General features: G+C 34.8%; 1 protein-coding gene across 1 annotated transcript in view; it reads left to right on the top strand.

Annotated features, from left to right (window-relative positions):
* LOC149801736 (uncharacterized) overlaps window positions 1–19,632 on the top strand; it is a 97,045-nt gene that overhangs the window by 14,056 nt on the left and 63,357 nt on the right. The window contains exons 7-9 of the mRNA XM_089956840.1: window positions 8,357–8,513; window positions 9,621–9,659; window positions 14,307–14,420. Coding sequence (XP_089812966.1) covers window positions 8,357–8,513; window positions 9,621–9,659; window positions 14,307–14,420 — 310 coding nt within the window. The remainder of the gene's footprint in view (window positions 1–8,356; window positions 8,514–9,620; window positions 9,660–14,306; window positions 14,421–19,632) is intronic.

Below are 19,632 nucleotides of genomic sequence, written 5' to 3'. Positions count from 1 at the left end.
AATGGCTACATGCTTTTCAAATAATGTTGACAATACAGGTAGAATTGATATTGGTCTGTAATTCCCTGGATCCTCCTTTTCTCCTTTCTTAAAGATAGGTGTAACCTTTATACATTTCAGTGTTTCTGGAAAATTACCACTCATTATACTTAAGTTTATGATATGCGTTAGTGACTTTGTTATTACTGGTGCAACAATTTTTAGAATTTGTGGGCTAATCCCATCCAATCCAGAGGATAAATATTCACCGTAATTAGCATATCAAAAACATCAGCTTCACTAACATTAGCTATTGAATAATAATTATCATCAGGAATTTTAGCTCTTATAAATAATAGAAGAGCATCAAGTTCAATTGGGATGTTAGTCTGGTACTGAATACTGTTACTGGAGATGCTTATGAAGAAATTGTTGAACATTTCCACAATGTCTTGTACAGATGTTCCTGTATCATCATTTTGCTTAAGTCTAGGGGGGAAGACAACTGTTCCTGGGTGGGTTCATTTCTTGTAGATGCTTCCACAATGTCTTGGTACTCTTACTTTCATCAATAGCCTGTTTATAGTAGTTCTCTTTTGCCTCAGTTAACAACATATATCAGTTAACTAGTATTTCCTCATCTAAAATCTTCCCTCACTGCACTAAGCAGAGTCCCCATGCTTACAGCTCTATCATTCAGCTCCACTGTCACAGGTCTTGCACTTACTTCACTGCACTCCCTATGTTCTTTCACCTCATTCCTTCCCAGTCAGTGTATGTGGTCAAATTTATTTGTGCAAATTAACATCTTAATTTTTATTGAACTAAGTCGCTACACTTTAATTTTAAAAATTTAAATTCTGCATTATTGAAACTGTGAATATTCCATATTGATAACAAGATGACAATTATAAACTTGAATTCTTAAATATGATAAATGAAAATATTAATTGACTGTAATTTGAGTCTCTAGCAAATGATTTTTGTTTTTGAATATGCATTTTAAGTGAAAGATCCATATAGACACTTTTGGTAACCTAGTAATCTCCCTTTCATATTAAGTATTTGCTATATCCAGTAGGTAATTAAGCCGCTGGACAAGAAGATAACTGCTGTTGTCACTAACGAATCTGCCTTTGCCAAGTGTTTTGTATTTATTTATGTTAACTATGATGCAGTGCTGGGTGATTTCTAACCCTTCTCACAATATACAATTACCATGGGCAAAAGGATCAGGAGAATATAAATGTATACAGTGGCACAATAAGAAAATCTTTCTCTTAATATATATTTATAAATTAACTCCAGTCTCGTCACTATTTAGAAAAGAATTACTAAAGCAAGACCAGAGAAACATCACAAAACATACTTTTATACAACTATTATACCTTACACTATTTTTCTTTTTTGTACATAAATAAAAAAGTAAATAATTTTTAAAAAATACAAATTGAAAAATACAAAAAGCCCAGTCCTAACACAAACATGATATAGCATGATTAGAACAATATAGCATACACATGTAACACACACAGGACATTGGATTGGTCCTTGGCCAAGGTCACTAAATGTTGGAGACCATGATATAGAAACCAACTGCAAGATCTAGGGAATTATGTGTCATACAAAATATTCTGGGAAGGAAAACAAAGGGACCAGCTCCAGGGACCTTGTGAGTATGACTCACTGTAAAATAATAAAATGCAAATAGCAATGAGCATCCCTTGAACAAAATTAATAAATACTTTTTTCTTCCAAATTCTTTTTGATTTTGTACAGAAAAACAAACACCTACACTCTGGGATACAGAAACATGTAAAAGCTTTTAAAATTTTTGGGTAACTGTGGGGGGACACTACAAAGGCTGATAGCTTAAGATAACTAATGATGGAGAAGTGCCCACAAATAAAACAGTATACAGTCCATTGTTTGTAAAGAAAATATTACAGTCCAGAATTAAGACTCACAAATCTGCTATCATATCTTTTCTGGTCAACAGCAAGAACTTGATCCTGAGTGTTGTGGAAAAGAGGTACCACACACAGACTGACTCTGAGACTAAAAGTTTCCCATATAATTTCATTTACTTCATTCTTTGTTGTTGTAATCAGTGAATGTTGCCCAGTGCACAATACCTACCAAAAATGCACTTAGTGAGGTTACCAGAAAGGGCTATATGACTATGTACAGATTATAGTAAATAAATGTTTTGATAGAGACAGGCTTTTCTAAGCTGTATAAACAAGTTAATGTTATATCTTAAATTTATTTTTGTTTTATTTCAGGCATTGATTGTGTGGTCATTTAAAAAGATGTAGAATTCTTTGATTAATGTCTCCGATTTTGTTATGGGGTTTGCATGTTATTGGTATGTTTGATGATTTTAATTTCCACCTTTTTATCTCATCCTTCTGATTACTGCAGATGACAAAACTTTAGTCTTCTCTAATGGACATGAGTTGTGTTTAGGTACTTGACTTTGACCTTGATCATTGTCTCCTTCCTTGTTAGTCTCAGATTCAGTCTGTGTATAGTGCCTTAATATTTATATTTTATCTCCAGCTTTCCTACACAAGTAAAATGAACCCATCCATTAAGGATATATTTCAATTACAGGCTTGTGAGTAGATGCAGCCAGACATATGGATCTATATGGATATTAGGAACTATTTTTTTCTTTAATATTTTGCTTGTGCTGCACCCATATTTATATTAGCTAGTTCATGATACACCTAATAATTTTCAATAAATCGCTGTAGACAAGCTTTACCTGTTTTTTATCTGTTTAACACAGTCTCTGTTAACATTAGCATTGGGGAAATAAGCTTTGCTACTCCTCAAATCTGGCAATCCTGGAAAGAAGAAAATTGCATATATATCATATAGACAAAGAGAGGAAGCTATTACCCATTAACTTCCCATCAGCTGGTTGTTTACCAGTTCAAACATTTGCTTAACGCAGTCCCTATCAGCCAGCATTGCCTGTATAAATCCTTCATTTCCCTCCATCCATCAATAGGTATGGTATAAAAGTGTATTTTACAGTTTCTGCAAAGGACTGGTGAACTCATTTGTGATTTTCAATTGATAATTCTTAGTATTTTTCAAAGTTTATGGATTTGTTTTCTGACCTGGTGAGTATTAATACCATGCATGTGGGCCGTATTTTGTAATTCAAACACAGCTGGTTTTTTAAAAATTTATTGTGTTATTACAGGGGTTGTTGTTTATTTCTGTAAAATTTTGGGTTAGTTGTTTTTTGGTTTTATTGCTTATTGTTTTTTTTGTTTTTTAAGAAACACAGTAGCATACAGCTACATCCTCAGAATTCTGCAAGTTCAAGGTTAGCAAATGATGATCATGCCACTTGAATCACCAGTACTCAGTATACATCAACAACACCAGTACTCAGTATACATCAACAACAACTTGCCTCACCAGTACTCAGTATACATCAACAACAACTTGCCTCACCAGTACTCAGTATACATCAACAACAACTTGCCTCACCAGTACTCAGTATACATCAACAACACCTTGTAGTGTTTATCATTCTTGGTCAGAGGGAACTTGGTCTTTATAGTATTTATTGTTCCTGGTCAGAAGGAACTTGGTCTTTGATCCTGTGCATAAGTTTGAAGGCAAGAGATAGACACAATCAAAATCATTGGAATGCGTTGTTTTGAGCCTCCACCCAAAATCTTCTGCTGTGAGTATAGTGGAGTATGTTCCTGTGGCACCTTCCTGTTCAAAGATTCCTCCTGATTAATGACCTTCCAGTCTAGCCTTCCAGTGGACTATACAAACAGGGGATGGGAGATCATCCCTTTAAATGGACCATGCTTTCCATCTTGTTGTGGATGGAACCATTCAGGGACTGGTATAACTGATCCACCAGTTTCACCAGCTAGTCAGCCTTCCAGCTGACTGCCAAGCATGCCTTCCATGCTTTCTTTTCTACTTTCTTTGCCTGCAGGCCCAACATTATATGCCTATCTGGTATATTAATAGTGGCCTACACCTGGGATGATGGTGCTACCACTTCCATGCCACTTGATATTTTGTATGCAGACATAAGAGCAAATGCCAACAGTGAGTGGAGAAACCTCTAATTCTACCATGGAGAGGACAGAATTCAGTTCAGGTAAGCTGCAGTGGAGGCAATTGAGCAGCTTTAAACACTGTTCAAGTGCTAACTGCTTCTTTCTATGAGGCCATTGACCTATTAGCACAGACTATAAGGCCAAGGCCTTGTTGGGGATGAGGAAAAATATGCCTTCTTTCACCTCCTCCCACATTCTGTGTAAAATTGGTTCAGTTTCTGGTACGATCTCAAAGACGATCCAGAACCTGTTACTTGTATCTTATTCCACATGTTGGTGCTGCACATACTCAGATACAAATAGCTTCAACATTCTGAGTATCAAGTAAGAAGATTGTAGCAGTACAAATGTCAACCCCTTCTTGATTACAAGGTGTTAGATGTGGCTTCAAAAGTTCTGCAGAATAATGCATGTTTGCAGTGTCATCAAAATTCAACATGGCATCATTAGCAATTTTTTAACTTGCCAAAAAAGTGTGCAATAAACATGCATGGGAATCAATGACTGGCAAAGTCTTAGTTTGGGCAGTACATAATTTCATCGCCATGCGTGTCCTTATGACTGGTATGCATATCAACAAGTTGTACTCTGTACATGGATCACATAATGCCTGAAACATGTTTAAAAATCTTCTGTTACATTCAGTAATATACAAAGGTTCAGATCCTGTTTGTTGCTGGTTATGTGTTGCATAGGCCTTCATTGTCTTTACCTATTGGCATGCGCATAACTTTTGTTTATGTCCTAGTTCATTACAAACATAGCAGTGATTCTGTTTTCCATGCAGACACATCTGTGTCACATGTCCCTTCTGTCCACAGTACAAACAACATTCTGCATTATACCTAACCCCTTTTATAAATGTTATGTATCAGTCCATATTCTAAGGGGCAGGCAGTGCCTCAAATGGACAAGTGGATTCCATCTCTCTGATATAATTGTAGGTTCACTGTACCTTGATTGTCTTTGGAAAAAGTCATGTATTGTGGAACAAAGAGCAATTGAAAGTTTTCACAAAAAGTACTGAGCATATTATTTACTGGAGACACCAGAGAAAACTATTTTGCATTCTGTATTTTCGGACCTAATGGCACACAAGAAGCTTTCATCTTTAGAGACTGACCATTACTCTCATTGTTGTTACCAATGAGAAGAATTACAGTATGATATGGAGACATATCCATTTCAAATATTTTCTCCATAATAATAATAACTCTTGCACCACAGTGGGTTTTTACATCAGTATTGTATAATCCTCTTTTGCTAACTCCTTTGGTTATTGAAGATCATCTGAGAAGACCTCTGTCATTACTTATGTTTCTGTTTTTGAGACATGAAGGTTTTTGATGTATTGCTTGGATTATAACTTATTGATTTCTAAGACTGGACTAACTACAGTTGTTACAACTGCTGTAAGTTAATTTTTTCTTTTAATTTAGCTTCATGCTGTGGGTGATTGGAGTCTGGTTGTTTATTAAAAATCAGTTCCTTCTTTAGCTGGTTTTGTTGTTAAGTGTGACTCATGGTTTTCAGTGTTTACAATATATGCTATAACTGATTTTTGCTCTGTGCATCTTGTGCCTGCAAAAGAGAGTGTTCTTAATGAATTAGTTGGGATGTATTTTTGTGTGCATACAGAATTTCTCCTAACAGCTGGTTTGGGTATGGTCTGAGTACACTGACAGACTCCTGGTTTTGATCCTTTGACATGTGTGTGTATTGTATTGTCTTAGTTTCCTGGCACATTCTTTTTGTACATGGTCTAACCACCTGACATTGTGCATACCATTTGATTTCAGTAGTGAGAGTTCAGTTATTATTATTGATGGAGGCAGTGTGGTATTACCAAAAATTTTGAAGATATTTATGCTCTGAGCATTACTAATGATCCTTAGAGTTCTTGTTCTGGGTCTGGAGATCACCTATCCTTAATGAACACTGTGGGGTGATGCAGGTCTGGTTATGGGTTCCATGGAACATAAAGGAATCAGTGGAGTTTATCATATACTGGGGTGCAAGGGCTTCCTCCTCATTATTTCTTACGTAGTTTACTTCATGACAATTATTTTCTCTGTCAGATGAACTCTTTGGAGTAGATGTTATCAGGTTTACGGCTTGTATTTGTTTTAGCTCAGTTTACTCCCTTTTGTCTTTACATCTAGTGATAAAGTGGTAAAGCAAAGCCATGGTGATCTGTCTGTGAAGCTTACTTGTGGTTACATGTAACAGTCATGCATACGAGATTCATATTGAATTTTGTACACAGTTGCACATTGAATGGAAGTACAAAGTTCGTTTAACTCAGCTAAACTCAGTATTACTATTTTATTAACTTTTAAATTAATATTCTACTTGATTGAAACAGAAACTTGTATACATGTATCACTAAATTATTGAAATAAATGAGAAGCAAATGAGTTATTAAATATTATAACTTACACATTTCTTTTACTTTAATTTGTACTTGGCTATATATGTATGAATAAAATTGATTCCAAATGACAGTTTATATGAACTATGGTCCATCAGTACACATGGATAAAAATGTGTTAGTACTACTAATTCTTGAAAACATTGCTATTTCTTGTAATTTACCTGTAATGCTAAATTACAAAGGTTTTCACTACTAACAGTAATCTTTGTATGAATCCTGTATTTACACATCTTTAAAGCTTTGGGAACATTTCATTATTATTATTATTATTATTATTATTATTATTATTATTATTATTTCAAAGAATATTTTGCAAGAGCTGATTGGCTATCACCTGTTCAATATTATACCTTGCAACATTTCATGAGGTTTACATATCATGATTTAAAAGACATCAGATAATTAGAGAATAATTTTAATTTTAAAAAACATGTATATAAAATAATTTCCTTGTGCTCTCGAAAGAGCAGATTTCATATTATCTATAGTCTGTTTCTGTTAGATATTCACCTATATGTTTTAGAACTTAATTCCTTTGATGCACTCCCTGTATCTCCTGAGTTACCCAGCATTATAATTATCCATAAATGTTGTGCATACATTTTGGTATTTTTTTATTTATTTAAGATGACTTGAAACAGAAAATATATTGTTGAAAAATGTAGTTTTGCTAAACAAAAAGAAAATGTGTCATAACTACATGTAAAATGTTATAGTTGCAGGCCCCTTGGGTGATCATTAGTTGACTGTTTAACTGCTGTAAAATGCAATAATAACTTGGGTCCCCTGAGTGATCATTATATGTCTGTTTTACTGTTGTAAAACATGCTGATGTCCCCTGAGTATTTGTTATATGCTGTCTTATCAGTAGCTCATGTTCCCTGATTGATCATTTAATGAAAGTTTAATTGTTTATGTTATGCATGATGACGTTTTTGAGCAAGGATTTTCAATATCGATGTTCTTGCATTAAAGTCACATTTATGCATACACAGAAGACTATAAAACCAGGAATATTCATGGAGGATATTTTCTATGGGTAAAGAATATCTACAAAATGAAATACGTCATGATAGAAAGCACTGCAGATTAGATGTTATAGTAATTAACGGTGTCAACTTAAAAAATCATCTCTCTGCTCCAAAACCGCTGTGTTTTATCCCCATAAATATTACCATAATTTAATCATTTATTAAGCAATGATTTTGTAACTTATCCAGGTCTCATTGATATGATTAAATATGATATTCCTCATGGTAAAAACATGAACAGGTGAATGTAACAACATTTATGCTTCTTACAAGTCAGATCCAACTGGAGGTTTATAGACCTAGATGTGCCATGCATAATGTTCTGGCAGACATGATTCTATTCAGTTACTAACGATTAATCCGTACAACAAACAATATACAATCAGATCTGCAAGCACATAATGTTATAGGAAATTTAGGTCGATGTTTGACGCAACTTTTAAGTAACCTTTACAGAAAACTGCCAATTTACATAATTTTGACTCGAGCAAAATTTGCATTAATCCAATTTCATACAACTTTTTAAAAAAAATAATTTGTTTTGTGAGGACTAAAAAATATTAAAATTATTTGTTTAAAACAAAAATACATGTATTAGAATTTGTAAACAGCTAATATGATTGGCATTAAGGTTAATTGAATTAACATATTTTTCATTTAAACAAGGCTGTGAACCCAAAATTTTGAGTTACACTATTTTGAGTTATGCCAATACCCTTGGAAATATAACTGTTACATAAGTTGTGGGTTAGCTATATTGGATACATATTGGAAACCCTTTGTTAAACATGGTATCTTGCTTTCATCAGCATCAACCGTTGAAATGCCTCTCAGAGGTAATGGACTACTTCATCCAGACTGCAGGACCTACCACTAAACTCCTGACTGATAACAACTTTCAGAAACTAGGGCTGGACACACCCGACTACCAGAGAATTATCCCCAGGAGCAGTCAATCTTTAGAAAGTATGTAAAATTCTTGCATCCTTGTGCTGATGTTTCCCTTCCCCCCGCCCCACCGAAAATGACTGTTTTGGTTTGAAAACACAATTTTTGATTTTTACTTCTTTTTTCTAATGTTTTCTTGAACATGATACCAATAATTGCAGTAAAATATATAATTCATTATCGTCTGTTAATTGAATACAGATTTTGATTAACCAATCAAATTTCAGAATTGGATTAAACTGTTGGTAAGAATTAAGATTTTGTACTAGGTCATTGTTAATGTCATTTAAACTATATGGTTGGTATGAAGTCAGGATTGGACTAGATTGTTGGTAAAATGTCAGAATTGGACTATATTGTTGGTATGATGAAGTCAGGATTGGACTAGATTGTTATTAATAAGTTGGATTTGGACCAGATTGTCAGTAATAAATCAGAACTGGACCAGTGTTTGTCATGAGACAGAATTAGACCTGATTGTTGGTAATAAGTCAGATTTGGACTAGTTTGTTGGTACATGTATATGTAAGTCTCAACATTTTAAAAATACTTATATCAGAGCAGTTTAAGAACTTTGGCTTGATTCAAGAAATAGTCAAACCCTTGTATATCCAGTGGCACAAAAATGTAAATGTATACAAACCTATTTAGAAAGACTCTTTGCTTTGAGAGACCCTAAATTAAAATGCTTTTTACATGAATTTGTGCAGTCTTTGCTCTTTATGGGGACTGGTGTGTGACCTTTTCAGCTTCTGGCTGGAACACTGCAACAATAAATATTTGATCTGAAGCACAGTTTGATGTAATTGTATTAATATTTTATATGTTCTAGGTAACTTTTGCTGAAATTTCAATATTTCCATGTGTACATTGTTGCATATTTTCATTATGCAAAATTACTCAATCAGATATTGTATCCTCTTATGAATTTTGCACTAACATCAGAATTTTCTAAACACTTCAAGAGTTGTATCTATTAATACCTTCCTTTAGTTCATTCATTTTATCTCATGGCTTAACACTATTTTAAAATTTTTTTATTTCTCTTACACTCCCTTTGTCTCTATCACAAATTAATTTTCTTTTTGGTTAACCTAACACTTGCTTTTTTCTTTGGCTTCTCAGAGTCAAGTCAGTCATCTGGTCCTGTTGAACCACCAGCAGGTAACTATAGCAACCAATTTCTTATATTTTTATAAAAAAACATTCCTGATCAAGATACCGCTCTGGTGGCCTAGTGGGTAGAGCGTCTGCCTCGGAGTCATACCAAAGACTTACAAAAATGGTACTAACATCTGCCTCGCTTGGCACTCAGCATTAAGAGGTTAGTGTTAGGACTGGTTGGCCTGGTGTCAGGATAATGTGACTGGGTGGGACATCGTGCTACCTGTCTGCGGCATGATTCCTCAGTGCTAGACATCACTATAAACTGCCACACTGCAGACATCGTAGCGATATGACTGAAACATTGTTAAAGCTACATTAAAAATCCAAATCACACACTCTTGATCAAGATTAAAGAGTTATTGACTTTGGCTTTCAATTCATTATGAAAGTACCTCTGTTTGCAAAAGATAAGCTCATATTTTCTTCCTAGAGATGAAGGGGTGTGAGGTATTACACCAAAAAAATCTCATATTTTCTTCCTAGAGATGAAGGGGTGTGAGGTATTACACCAAAAAAATCTCATATTTTGTTCTTAGAGATGAGGGGTGTGAGTGGTATGCACCAGGTGCTGCCAATTTTGTTGGGATTTTTTGTTGTCTTTTTACAGCAATCTGAAATGCCGCTCTTATGTTTTGGGTAAATATTTACAACTCATCAAAATCTTGTTCTGATAAATTATATTAAACAAGCAAAAAAATATCTTTGGAATCAGATAAATGGGATTAGATAGGGTTGATGCCAATTCATTTACTAATCAACACATTTGGTGTAAGACTGGAAATCACTGGTTTTCTTTCATTGTATTTTATTTTCTGCTCAAAGCTGTACAAAGACATTTACTCACTTGCCACTTAATTGAAATGATAGCAAGGGTTATCTGCTTGTATAAGCATATATAAAATTACTGGAAATTCAAATTTTAAATAAAATAAGATAAAATATGTTTTCTCTGAAACATTTAACACTCTTTCAAACCAAACATTGCTGGTAGACTTTGCATTGTCAAATATCATCACCCACCCATCCATATGCACAGATGCATGCATGCACACATATATATGTAAATACAACCATACAGGCAGGAAAACAAATATACATCAAGTTTCTGCCTTTAAACTGTACTGGACATTGGAATATAATCTTAAATAGCTGCAGTATTCACTGTTTGGAATAGTTCAGTGGGCATTTTAAAGGGATGTGCATATCATCATAGTTCATTCATGAACTCATTATGGATATGATGGTACTCATTGACCACTCGTTGCATTCATGATGGTACTTGTTGATCACTCATCACATACATGATGGTACTCATTAATCACTTGTTGCATTCATGATGGTACTCATTGATCACTCATGGCATTCATGATGGTACTTGTTGATCACTCATCACATACATAATGGTACTCATTGATCACTCATTGCATTCATGATGGTACTCATTGATCACTCATTGCATTCATTGATGGTAGTTGTTGATCACTCATCACATACATGATGGTACTCATTGATCACTCATTGCATGCATGATGGTACTTGTTGATCACTCATCACATACATAATGGTACTCATTAATCACTCATTGCATTCATGATGGTAGTTGTTGATCACTCATCACATACATGATGGTACTCATTGATCACTCATTGCATTCATGATGGTACTTGTTGATCACTCATCGATTATACTCATTGATCATTTGTTGCATTCATGATGGTACTCATTGATCACTCATTGCATTAATGATTGTACTTGTTAATCACTCAGCACAGACATTATGGTACTCATGTTGTTCACTCATCACATACATAATGGTATTCATGTTTAATCATCACTTACACGATAGTACTCATTGATCACTCATTGCATTCATGATGGCACTTGTTGATCTCTCATCACAGACACTATGGTACTCATGTTGTTCACTCATCACATACATAATGGTATTCATGTTTACTCATCACATACATGATGGTACTCATTGATCACTCACCACAGACATGAAAGAACTCATGTTGAGCACTCATCACAGACATGATGGTACTTATTGATCACTCATCACAGACATTATAGTACTCATGATTGATCACTCATCACATACATGATGGTACTCATGTTGATCACTCAACACAGACATGATGGTACTCATGTCGTTCACCACACACAGACATGATGGTACTCATGTTCACTCATCACAGACATGATGGTACTCATGTTGATCACTCATCACAGACATGATAATGCTCATGTTGATCACTCATCACAGATATGATAATACTCATGTTGATCACTCATCACAGACATGATGGTACCCATGTTGTTCACTCATTCCAGACATGATAATACTCATGTTGATCACTATTTATAGACATTATGATACTCATGTTGTTCACTCCTCACATAAATAATGTTATGTTTACTCATCACATAGATGATCACTCATCACAGACATGATGGTACTCACATTGATCACTCATCACAGATATGAAGGTATTCATGTTCACTCATCACAGACCTGATGTACTCATGTTGATTACTCATCACATGCATGATGATACTCATGTTCACTCATCACATACATGATGGTACTCATTGATCACTCAACACAGACATGATGGTACTCATGTTCACTCATCACAGACATGATGGTACTCATGTTCACTCACCACAGACATGATGGCACTCATGTTGTTCACTCATCACAGACATGATGGTACTCATGTTGTTTACTCACCATAGAAATAATGGTACTCATATTGCTCACTAATTACAGACATGGTACTCATGTTCACCCACCAGAGACATGATAATATTCATGTTGTTCACTAATTACAGACTTGATGATACTCATGTTGTTCACTAATCACAAACATGATGGTACTCATGTTCACTCACCACAGACATGGTACTCATGTTGTTCACTTATCACAGGCATGATGGTACTCATGTTGTTTACTCATCATACAAATAATGGCACTCATATTGCTCACTAATGACATACATTGTACTCATTTTCACACACCACAGACATGATGATACTCATGTTGTTCACTAATTACAGACATGATGGTACTCATGTTCACTCATCACAGACATGGTTATACTTATGTTGATCTCTCTTTACATACATATGGTACTCATGGTGCTCACTGACCAGACATGATGGTATTCATGTTGTTAACTCATGATATACATTATGGTACTCATGTTGATCACTCATCATAGACATGATGGCACTCATGTTCACTCATCAAAAACATGATGGCACTCATGTTCACTCATAACAGACATGGTGGTACTCATGTTGTTCATTCATCCCATACATGATGGTACTCATGTTCACTCATCACAGACATGGTGGTACTCTGTTATTCAATCATCACATACATGATGGTACTCATGTTGTTTACTCATCACAGACATGATGGCACTCATGTTCACTCATCACAGACATGGTGGTACTCATATTGTTCACTCATCACAGACATGATGGTACTCATGTTGCTCAAAACTTGCTGAAAATCTTGTTGAAAATTATTTTTCTTCATCAACATTGTTTTGTGGGAGAGTCAAACATGTGATGGTGGGACTGCAGTGGCTCAGGTGGAGATTTGAATCCTACCCTTATATCAGCCTGGGCCAGCTACTGTAATGTGTCCTTGGGCAAGGCACTTTTTTTACTCCAATTGCCTTGGTACTATATAACCAACTTGTGTTACTGTGCTGTAAAATGCCAATCCAAAACCCAAAATAGGCAATGGATATGTTTGTTGTAATGTTGAATTGTGTTAAGTGTTTCCCTTTGGGACTGAGTTGTGCATTTGATCATTGTCCCAACTGGGGCATTATTTTGTCTGCAGATGTTGTACACTCCAGAATGACCATGGGTATGACATGGGGGGGGGGGGGGCTGTGATTTTCTTTCAAGCCTGGATGTTTCTTTTTTTTTTACCACAAGACAATTTTACAGTTAATTGATATATTCTTTATTTGAGGGTAGGACATTTTTTCAAAGGAAATCTTAGACCCTCCTCCTCAAAATATTTAATAGTGAGTCCCTTAATGTCAATATAGTGTTTGCAGTTTGGGCAAAGAATAAAATTTTCACTTAACAAAGTCTTACTCTGTTCACCAGGAGTTCTGAATTATAGTCTGATTTACATAGCTTATCACTTTATAATAGCTTATAATTTCTTGAATCACAAAATTTTTGACAGTTTGTCCAAAAAAATTGAATTACATTTCCACAAAAGTTCCAGCTACCAAAATAATCATGTTTGTCATGTTGCAAATAAGCATGGAGTATAATTCAACTTCATACAAATGTTGCTACTGACCATGAACTAGCCAAAAGTCTGTAATAAAGCTGACTCAAATATCATTATTCAAGGCAATGAAGTAATAACTATTGCTTCTTCAACATAAAGAAAGATTTCAAATTTACAATGGGGATAAAGTTAGAATAAATGTGGTAAATGATTTCATGATATCATCATAGAAAATAATCTTTTTATCTTGTACATGTTGTGTAGTGCTTTATAGAAGATAAATGCTTTTCTGTTGTACATGTTGTGCAGTGCTTTATAGAAGATAAATGCTTTTCTGTTGTACATGTTGTGCAGTGCTTTGCTTTGTCACTTGTAGATTACGAGGAACCTGCGCCAAAACCGAATCCTTCACAATCACATACTTTTAGTGCAGTGACTTATGAACAGGAGAGTAGGAACTATCAGAAAAGTGGTGCTGGGCGACCAGTGGGTTAGTATGAAATGGTCATGGCAGATTCCTTTTGAGCATATAGTTTGACAAAATATTCAAATTCAAAAAGTGTCATGATTTTTTCCCACAGGTTTTAATTCACATAGTCAATAGATAATATTTACCCATGCACAATGCACACTCTAATATTAAAACCATAGGCCCCAGTCTACGTAACTGACCAGCAGATTGAGTGCTTGTGTATTGGACATGCATTATACATGAATGAATACTGTAATTTGTACTGCACATGCATGCATTTTCACATATATAGGTAAGAACAGCACTCCTTCACTGTAATGACCTTCATTATAACATAGTACTAATTATAACACAAGCATGGTCATTAGTAGTCCGATTATATGTGTCATATAGTTCATTATAAAACAGTCTCACTTTAAGGTGGTATACCATATGACTGTCTTAGCAATATACTGAGGGAGTACTGTACATGTGTCATACTTCATTATAAGGCATCTCACTGTAAGGCATTCTATTCTAGGGCTCAGTTTGACAGTTGTAATACAGGAGTACTGTATAGTCTTTTGATTTTGATGTGGACCTATTATTCTTTAAGGGATTATTACATCTTTTTTCGTATCAACATTACATATACCATATGTACTTCCTTATAAGACAAGTCCAACTGAATGCTGTACAGACCCAGATCTGCAGTCACGTAATGTGCTGGCAGATCTGGGTCTGTGTAGTATGTTAGGAGTAATCTGTAGAACAATCAACATAGACCCTGATCTGCAGGTTTTTTCAGTTATAGTTGTCTTCATAATAATCTGCAATCCAAGTTCAACATTTGTAACATCTGATACTCTTTGATGAGGACTACTTTCAACAACAGTTTGTGCTTTACATAAAAATATGCAAATGTGTCAAGAGATTTGTTTCTTGTTAATTTCCCTTTAATGAGATCAGAAATTTAGCATTACTTATGAGATGATCCACTGAGGTAATACAGTATTGAACATTGCATATGTGAAAATATGGCACAGAGCCATAAAATGTAAACAAAATGTATGCCCACATGTGTATTGGTCAGTGAGTAATTATTGAAGGCCTTTACTCAAAAGATGACAGTTGATTGGTAAAACACAGCATGTGACATATAGTTTTGTGTTAATGCCTGTATAAGTCTGGTTCATTAGAACACTTGGTTGAAATGAATTATGGGAAAATATGGATGATTTGTATTATGGGCATATATCTCACATATTAAATATAATCTTTGTGGGGAAAAATTAGCAAAAATGTAGAAAATTAATAAATTAAAAGGAAGAATTAGATTTCATAATTTATTTCATACATAAAAATTAAATTTCTGTTTGTAAAAGTTACAGTTTTCGTGCTTAAGCTTTCCATGAGTGCTCCAATGTGCCACATGGAGACAGTTGGGAGAATTAATGTTAAGAAACAACTGGAAATATTTAATGTTTCTTATTGGTCTAGGTTTATTACTGTGCAGTTATAGAAAGATTTCTGTCATATACATTTCACCAAATAGTTGCTAAATAGATTTTATTTTAAATGAAATTAGTTCATTATTTACCAGTATGTTATATTGAAAGAGCATTTGGTAAATCTGAATGCACATAAAGTAGTTGTTTATTATATCACATTATTCCCTAACATTTTCTCCATACACATACATTTTTAATCAAAGATGTAAATTTTTTGAAGACATATTTATAAAAAGAAATCAATTTAACAGTGAAACTCAAAACATGTAGGTAAAATAGACTAAAATAATTGTCATGATGAGAACTGATGGTCAGTTTTTAAGTATTTTTCAAAGTATAAACCTGTTGTTCAAGTACTTCAAAGTGCGATTTTAATAGCAACACTAAAAACTTTTACTGTATTCCTTAACTTTCTTCCAGGTATTAGTTGCCAGTCCAAGGTGAATTCCCTCCTCTTGTTAGTAAATTCAGGACTTAAAACAAAACCAATGTGACATGTTATGCTGCCTTAATTATTTCCATTATAAATTGGAATATCACCTTTTTCTCCTTGGACTTCATGTGGTTATCATGTGTCACTTCTTTTACCATTTAAGCTTATTTTAGCATAATTATCCAAAATTGTATAAAAAAATTTAAATAAATTTTACATTTTATTACCAGTCCTTGCATATTTCATTTTTATCAGAGGGCCAATTTATTGATTTTGAGGGTTTTGTGCACTCACCAACAAAGCATTATTTCTTCATATTTGGGCCCTTGTTACCAACCAGTGTATGGGTAAACTTGTTTTTGTGCTTTTAGTTTTACCAGTCATAGACCAGAAGAGCTTAGTGGTGCAACAACAGCTTATTTTGAAAATCTTATTGTTTATGAATATTAGAGATGGTTTCAGTACTTGGCAGATGAAAAGAAGAAATGGTCTTATCTTGAAATCCTGGAAATTCTTTTCTGGCTGTAAATCATCAGTCCTTTCAAGTAGTCTTGTTACATTTTGTTTCAGCCTTGCAGCGTGCCATGAGGAGTTGTCAAATCCTTCCATGAGAATGTTACTGGGGACATTCACCACATAGTGTGCATTATGTGTGATTGCATGGATGGATGTCCTTTCTGTACCTTATGGTCAGATGAAGTATGGGATTTAGCATAAAGGCAGTGCTCATATAGAGGCAGAAAGAAGGGAGCCACATGCTCCTCTTCTTCTCAGGAAGACAACTTCATTCACAGTGTGCACTTCTCAGTGTTAGAGGGTCTGTGACCCACACATGTAAGGGATAGATCAGTAAGAAAGTCACCATTTCTCATAAGGGAAGGATCATTTACACTTCTCTGTGTTAGAAGGTCTGTGACCGTCACATGTAGGGGATAAATCAGTAAGAAAGTCACCAGTTCTCTTAAGGGAGGGATCAGTGATACTTCTCAGTGTTAGAGGGTCTGTGACTGTCACATGTAGGGGATAGATCAGTAAGAAAGTCACCAGTTCTCATAAGGGAGGGATCAGTTACACTTCTCAGTGTTAGAGGGTCTGTGACCGTCACATGTAGGGGATAGATAAGTAAGAACGTCACCAGTTCTCATAAGGGAGGTATCAGTGATACTTCTCAGTGTTAGAGGGTCACCCACACATGTAAAGCATAGATCAGTAAAAAAGTATTTTGTTTCCATGAGGAAGGGGTCAGTGACACTTCTCAAGGTCAAATGGTCACCAATTCCTGTGAGGGATCAATCAGTCACACATCTGATTAAGGGAATCGCCAACACCCATGTTTGCACCAATTCTTCCACAATGAAAGTTCTAGCATGTTCTTGCTTTGGTAGACCTGCATATAAAACCAGGTAGTCTTGTACATCACAGTCAAGTTCCTTGGATAGAAACTTCTCTGTCAGGTGTTCATCGCTTGATAGGGCAGGTCACTGTTAACCTTGAGTTCCTCCATTCACATGGTAAGTGGACAAGTAATAGTGAACAGGTGTCTATCCCAAGTCTCTGGTGAACAGGCACTGGGTACCAGTCACTGGGCACTAGGTTTAGACACCAGCCATTGTTTAGCTGACCAGGCACAGGATTTAGCTCTATTTACCGTTTAAGGTGAATAAATAAGAATCTCTAAACTGAAATTAAAAAGTTAAGATATTTATTTGATCAAAATATCTAGCTGTCCTGAAATGCACATTATGGCATTGATGGACTTAAAACCCTAATATAGCAGATAAGAAATCAGGCATTATAGTCAGCAAAGCACTTTTAGTGATAAATGTTATTTTGGACCAGAAGTATCCCAAAGATGAAACCTATGAGCTATGGAAAATTGTACATAACAACCATAAAGAATGGTTTCCCAACTTGTTAAAGCTAGCTATGTTATGTATACCCTTCAGACAGCAAACTGGGAAAGGAAGCTTTCAGTACAGAACAGTATTCATAGCATTTAGACACAGATTAAGCTCAGAAACAACCAACAGATTAAAGCTTATCCAATCAGAGGCAACATCTTTAAAAATAGAGCTCTAACAGAGCTGAGCAGGAAAAAAGAGAGACAGATATTGCAGCATTAGATAAATATTGAACAATGGCTGCTTCCTACTCCCCTTTCTTTTTCTACTCTGTTCTAATTTTGGTGATGGGGGTGGGGGACTACCCTGTTTGATAAAATCCTGGCAGCATCTCTGCTAATTGGAGGAGTTAATTCACCTTGGATTGGGGACAAGCGCCAGGAAAAGTGACTTCATTATAATAAAATCATGTAATTATTACATGATTAAAATTAGTTATATACCCAAATCTGCATTATCCAGTAACAATACAGTGTTATCCCTATGTTTTTTTATTTACCCATAAAAGTTGCTATGTTATTCTAGAATAATTATGAAAATTAGATCTTTAAATTTTTGGATACATATTATGTATTTCTAACCTGTTCCATTTATATGGCTTAATCATGTGTACATGGTTGATGTTTATCTACTGTAGCTATGTTATGGGGCCCCCATGTGGTATAAAGTGCTTTCCTTGACTGTTTGCTTTATGAATAAAATGTAATTCATTATGATGTAATTTGTTATCAATTGATATATACTGTTTAAACTCACTGATAAGTTGGGTCCAACTGCAAAAACAGTATAGACCCTGATCTGCTAGCATATAATGCACTGGCAGATAAGAGTCAGTGTTGTTGGTTCTACTGATTACTTCCAACATCGATGACAGATCTGGGTCTGTCTGACTCGTACATTATAATACATGTGTGTGGTAATTCATTTTTGAATCATTTGATCTTTAATTTAAAGAATATCTTTATTGCTCATCTATAATTAAAGAAATATAATCTGGTCCTATCACTATCTTTTAACAACAACAATGATAAAAAACATAAATACATTTTCGATGATGCCAGTAGTTTCAGTACTTCTTCAGGCCATGTTAGATTTTGCACGATGAACACTAGATTAAATTTATATTGTTCATTCTCGTAAGGAGCAACAAGTGAACTTAATGGTTCTGTTTGTCTATGGGGTGCAGGATAGCAGAGAATTAAAAACCATAAGTCTTGTTATGGATGGTTGACCGCTAACCCATTACAATTTATTATTGTATATCTAGTACTGGGATTCAATCCAGAGACTTAAGATAACTCCAAAGCAAGTATTTTACAAATGTACCATCAAATTATAATTGTAATAAAGATGTACGATTGATATTTTAATAGTCATATCAAGATTCCAAGGTGCTATTGTGATAT

The sequence above is a fragment of the Sinohyriopsis cumingii genome, chromosome 4 (genome assembly GCF_028554795.1).
Source record: "Sinohyriopsis cumingii isolate HCF-2022 chromosome 4, ASM2855479v2, whole genome shotgun sequence".
Taxonomy (NCBI): Eukaryota; Metazoa; Mollusca; class Bivalvia; order Unionida; family Unionidae; genus Sinohyriopsis; species Sinohyriopsis cumingii.
The sequence above is the reverse complement of the archived record's forward strand: the minus strand, read 5'-3'. Positions and strand labels throughout refer to the sequence as shown.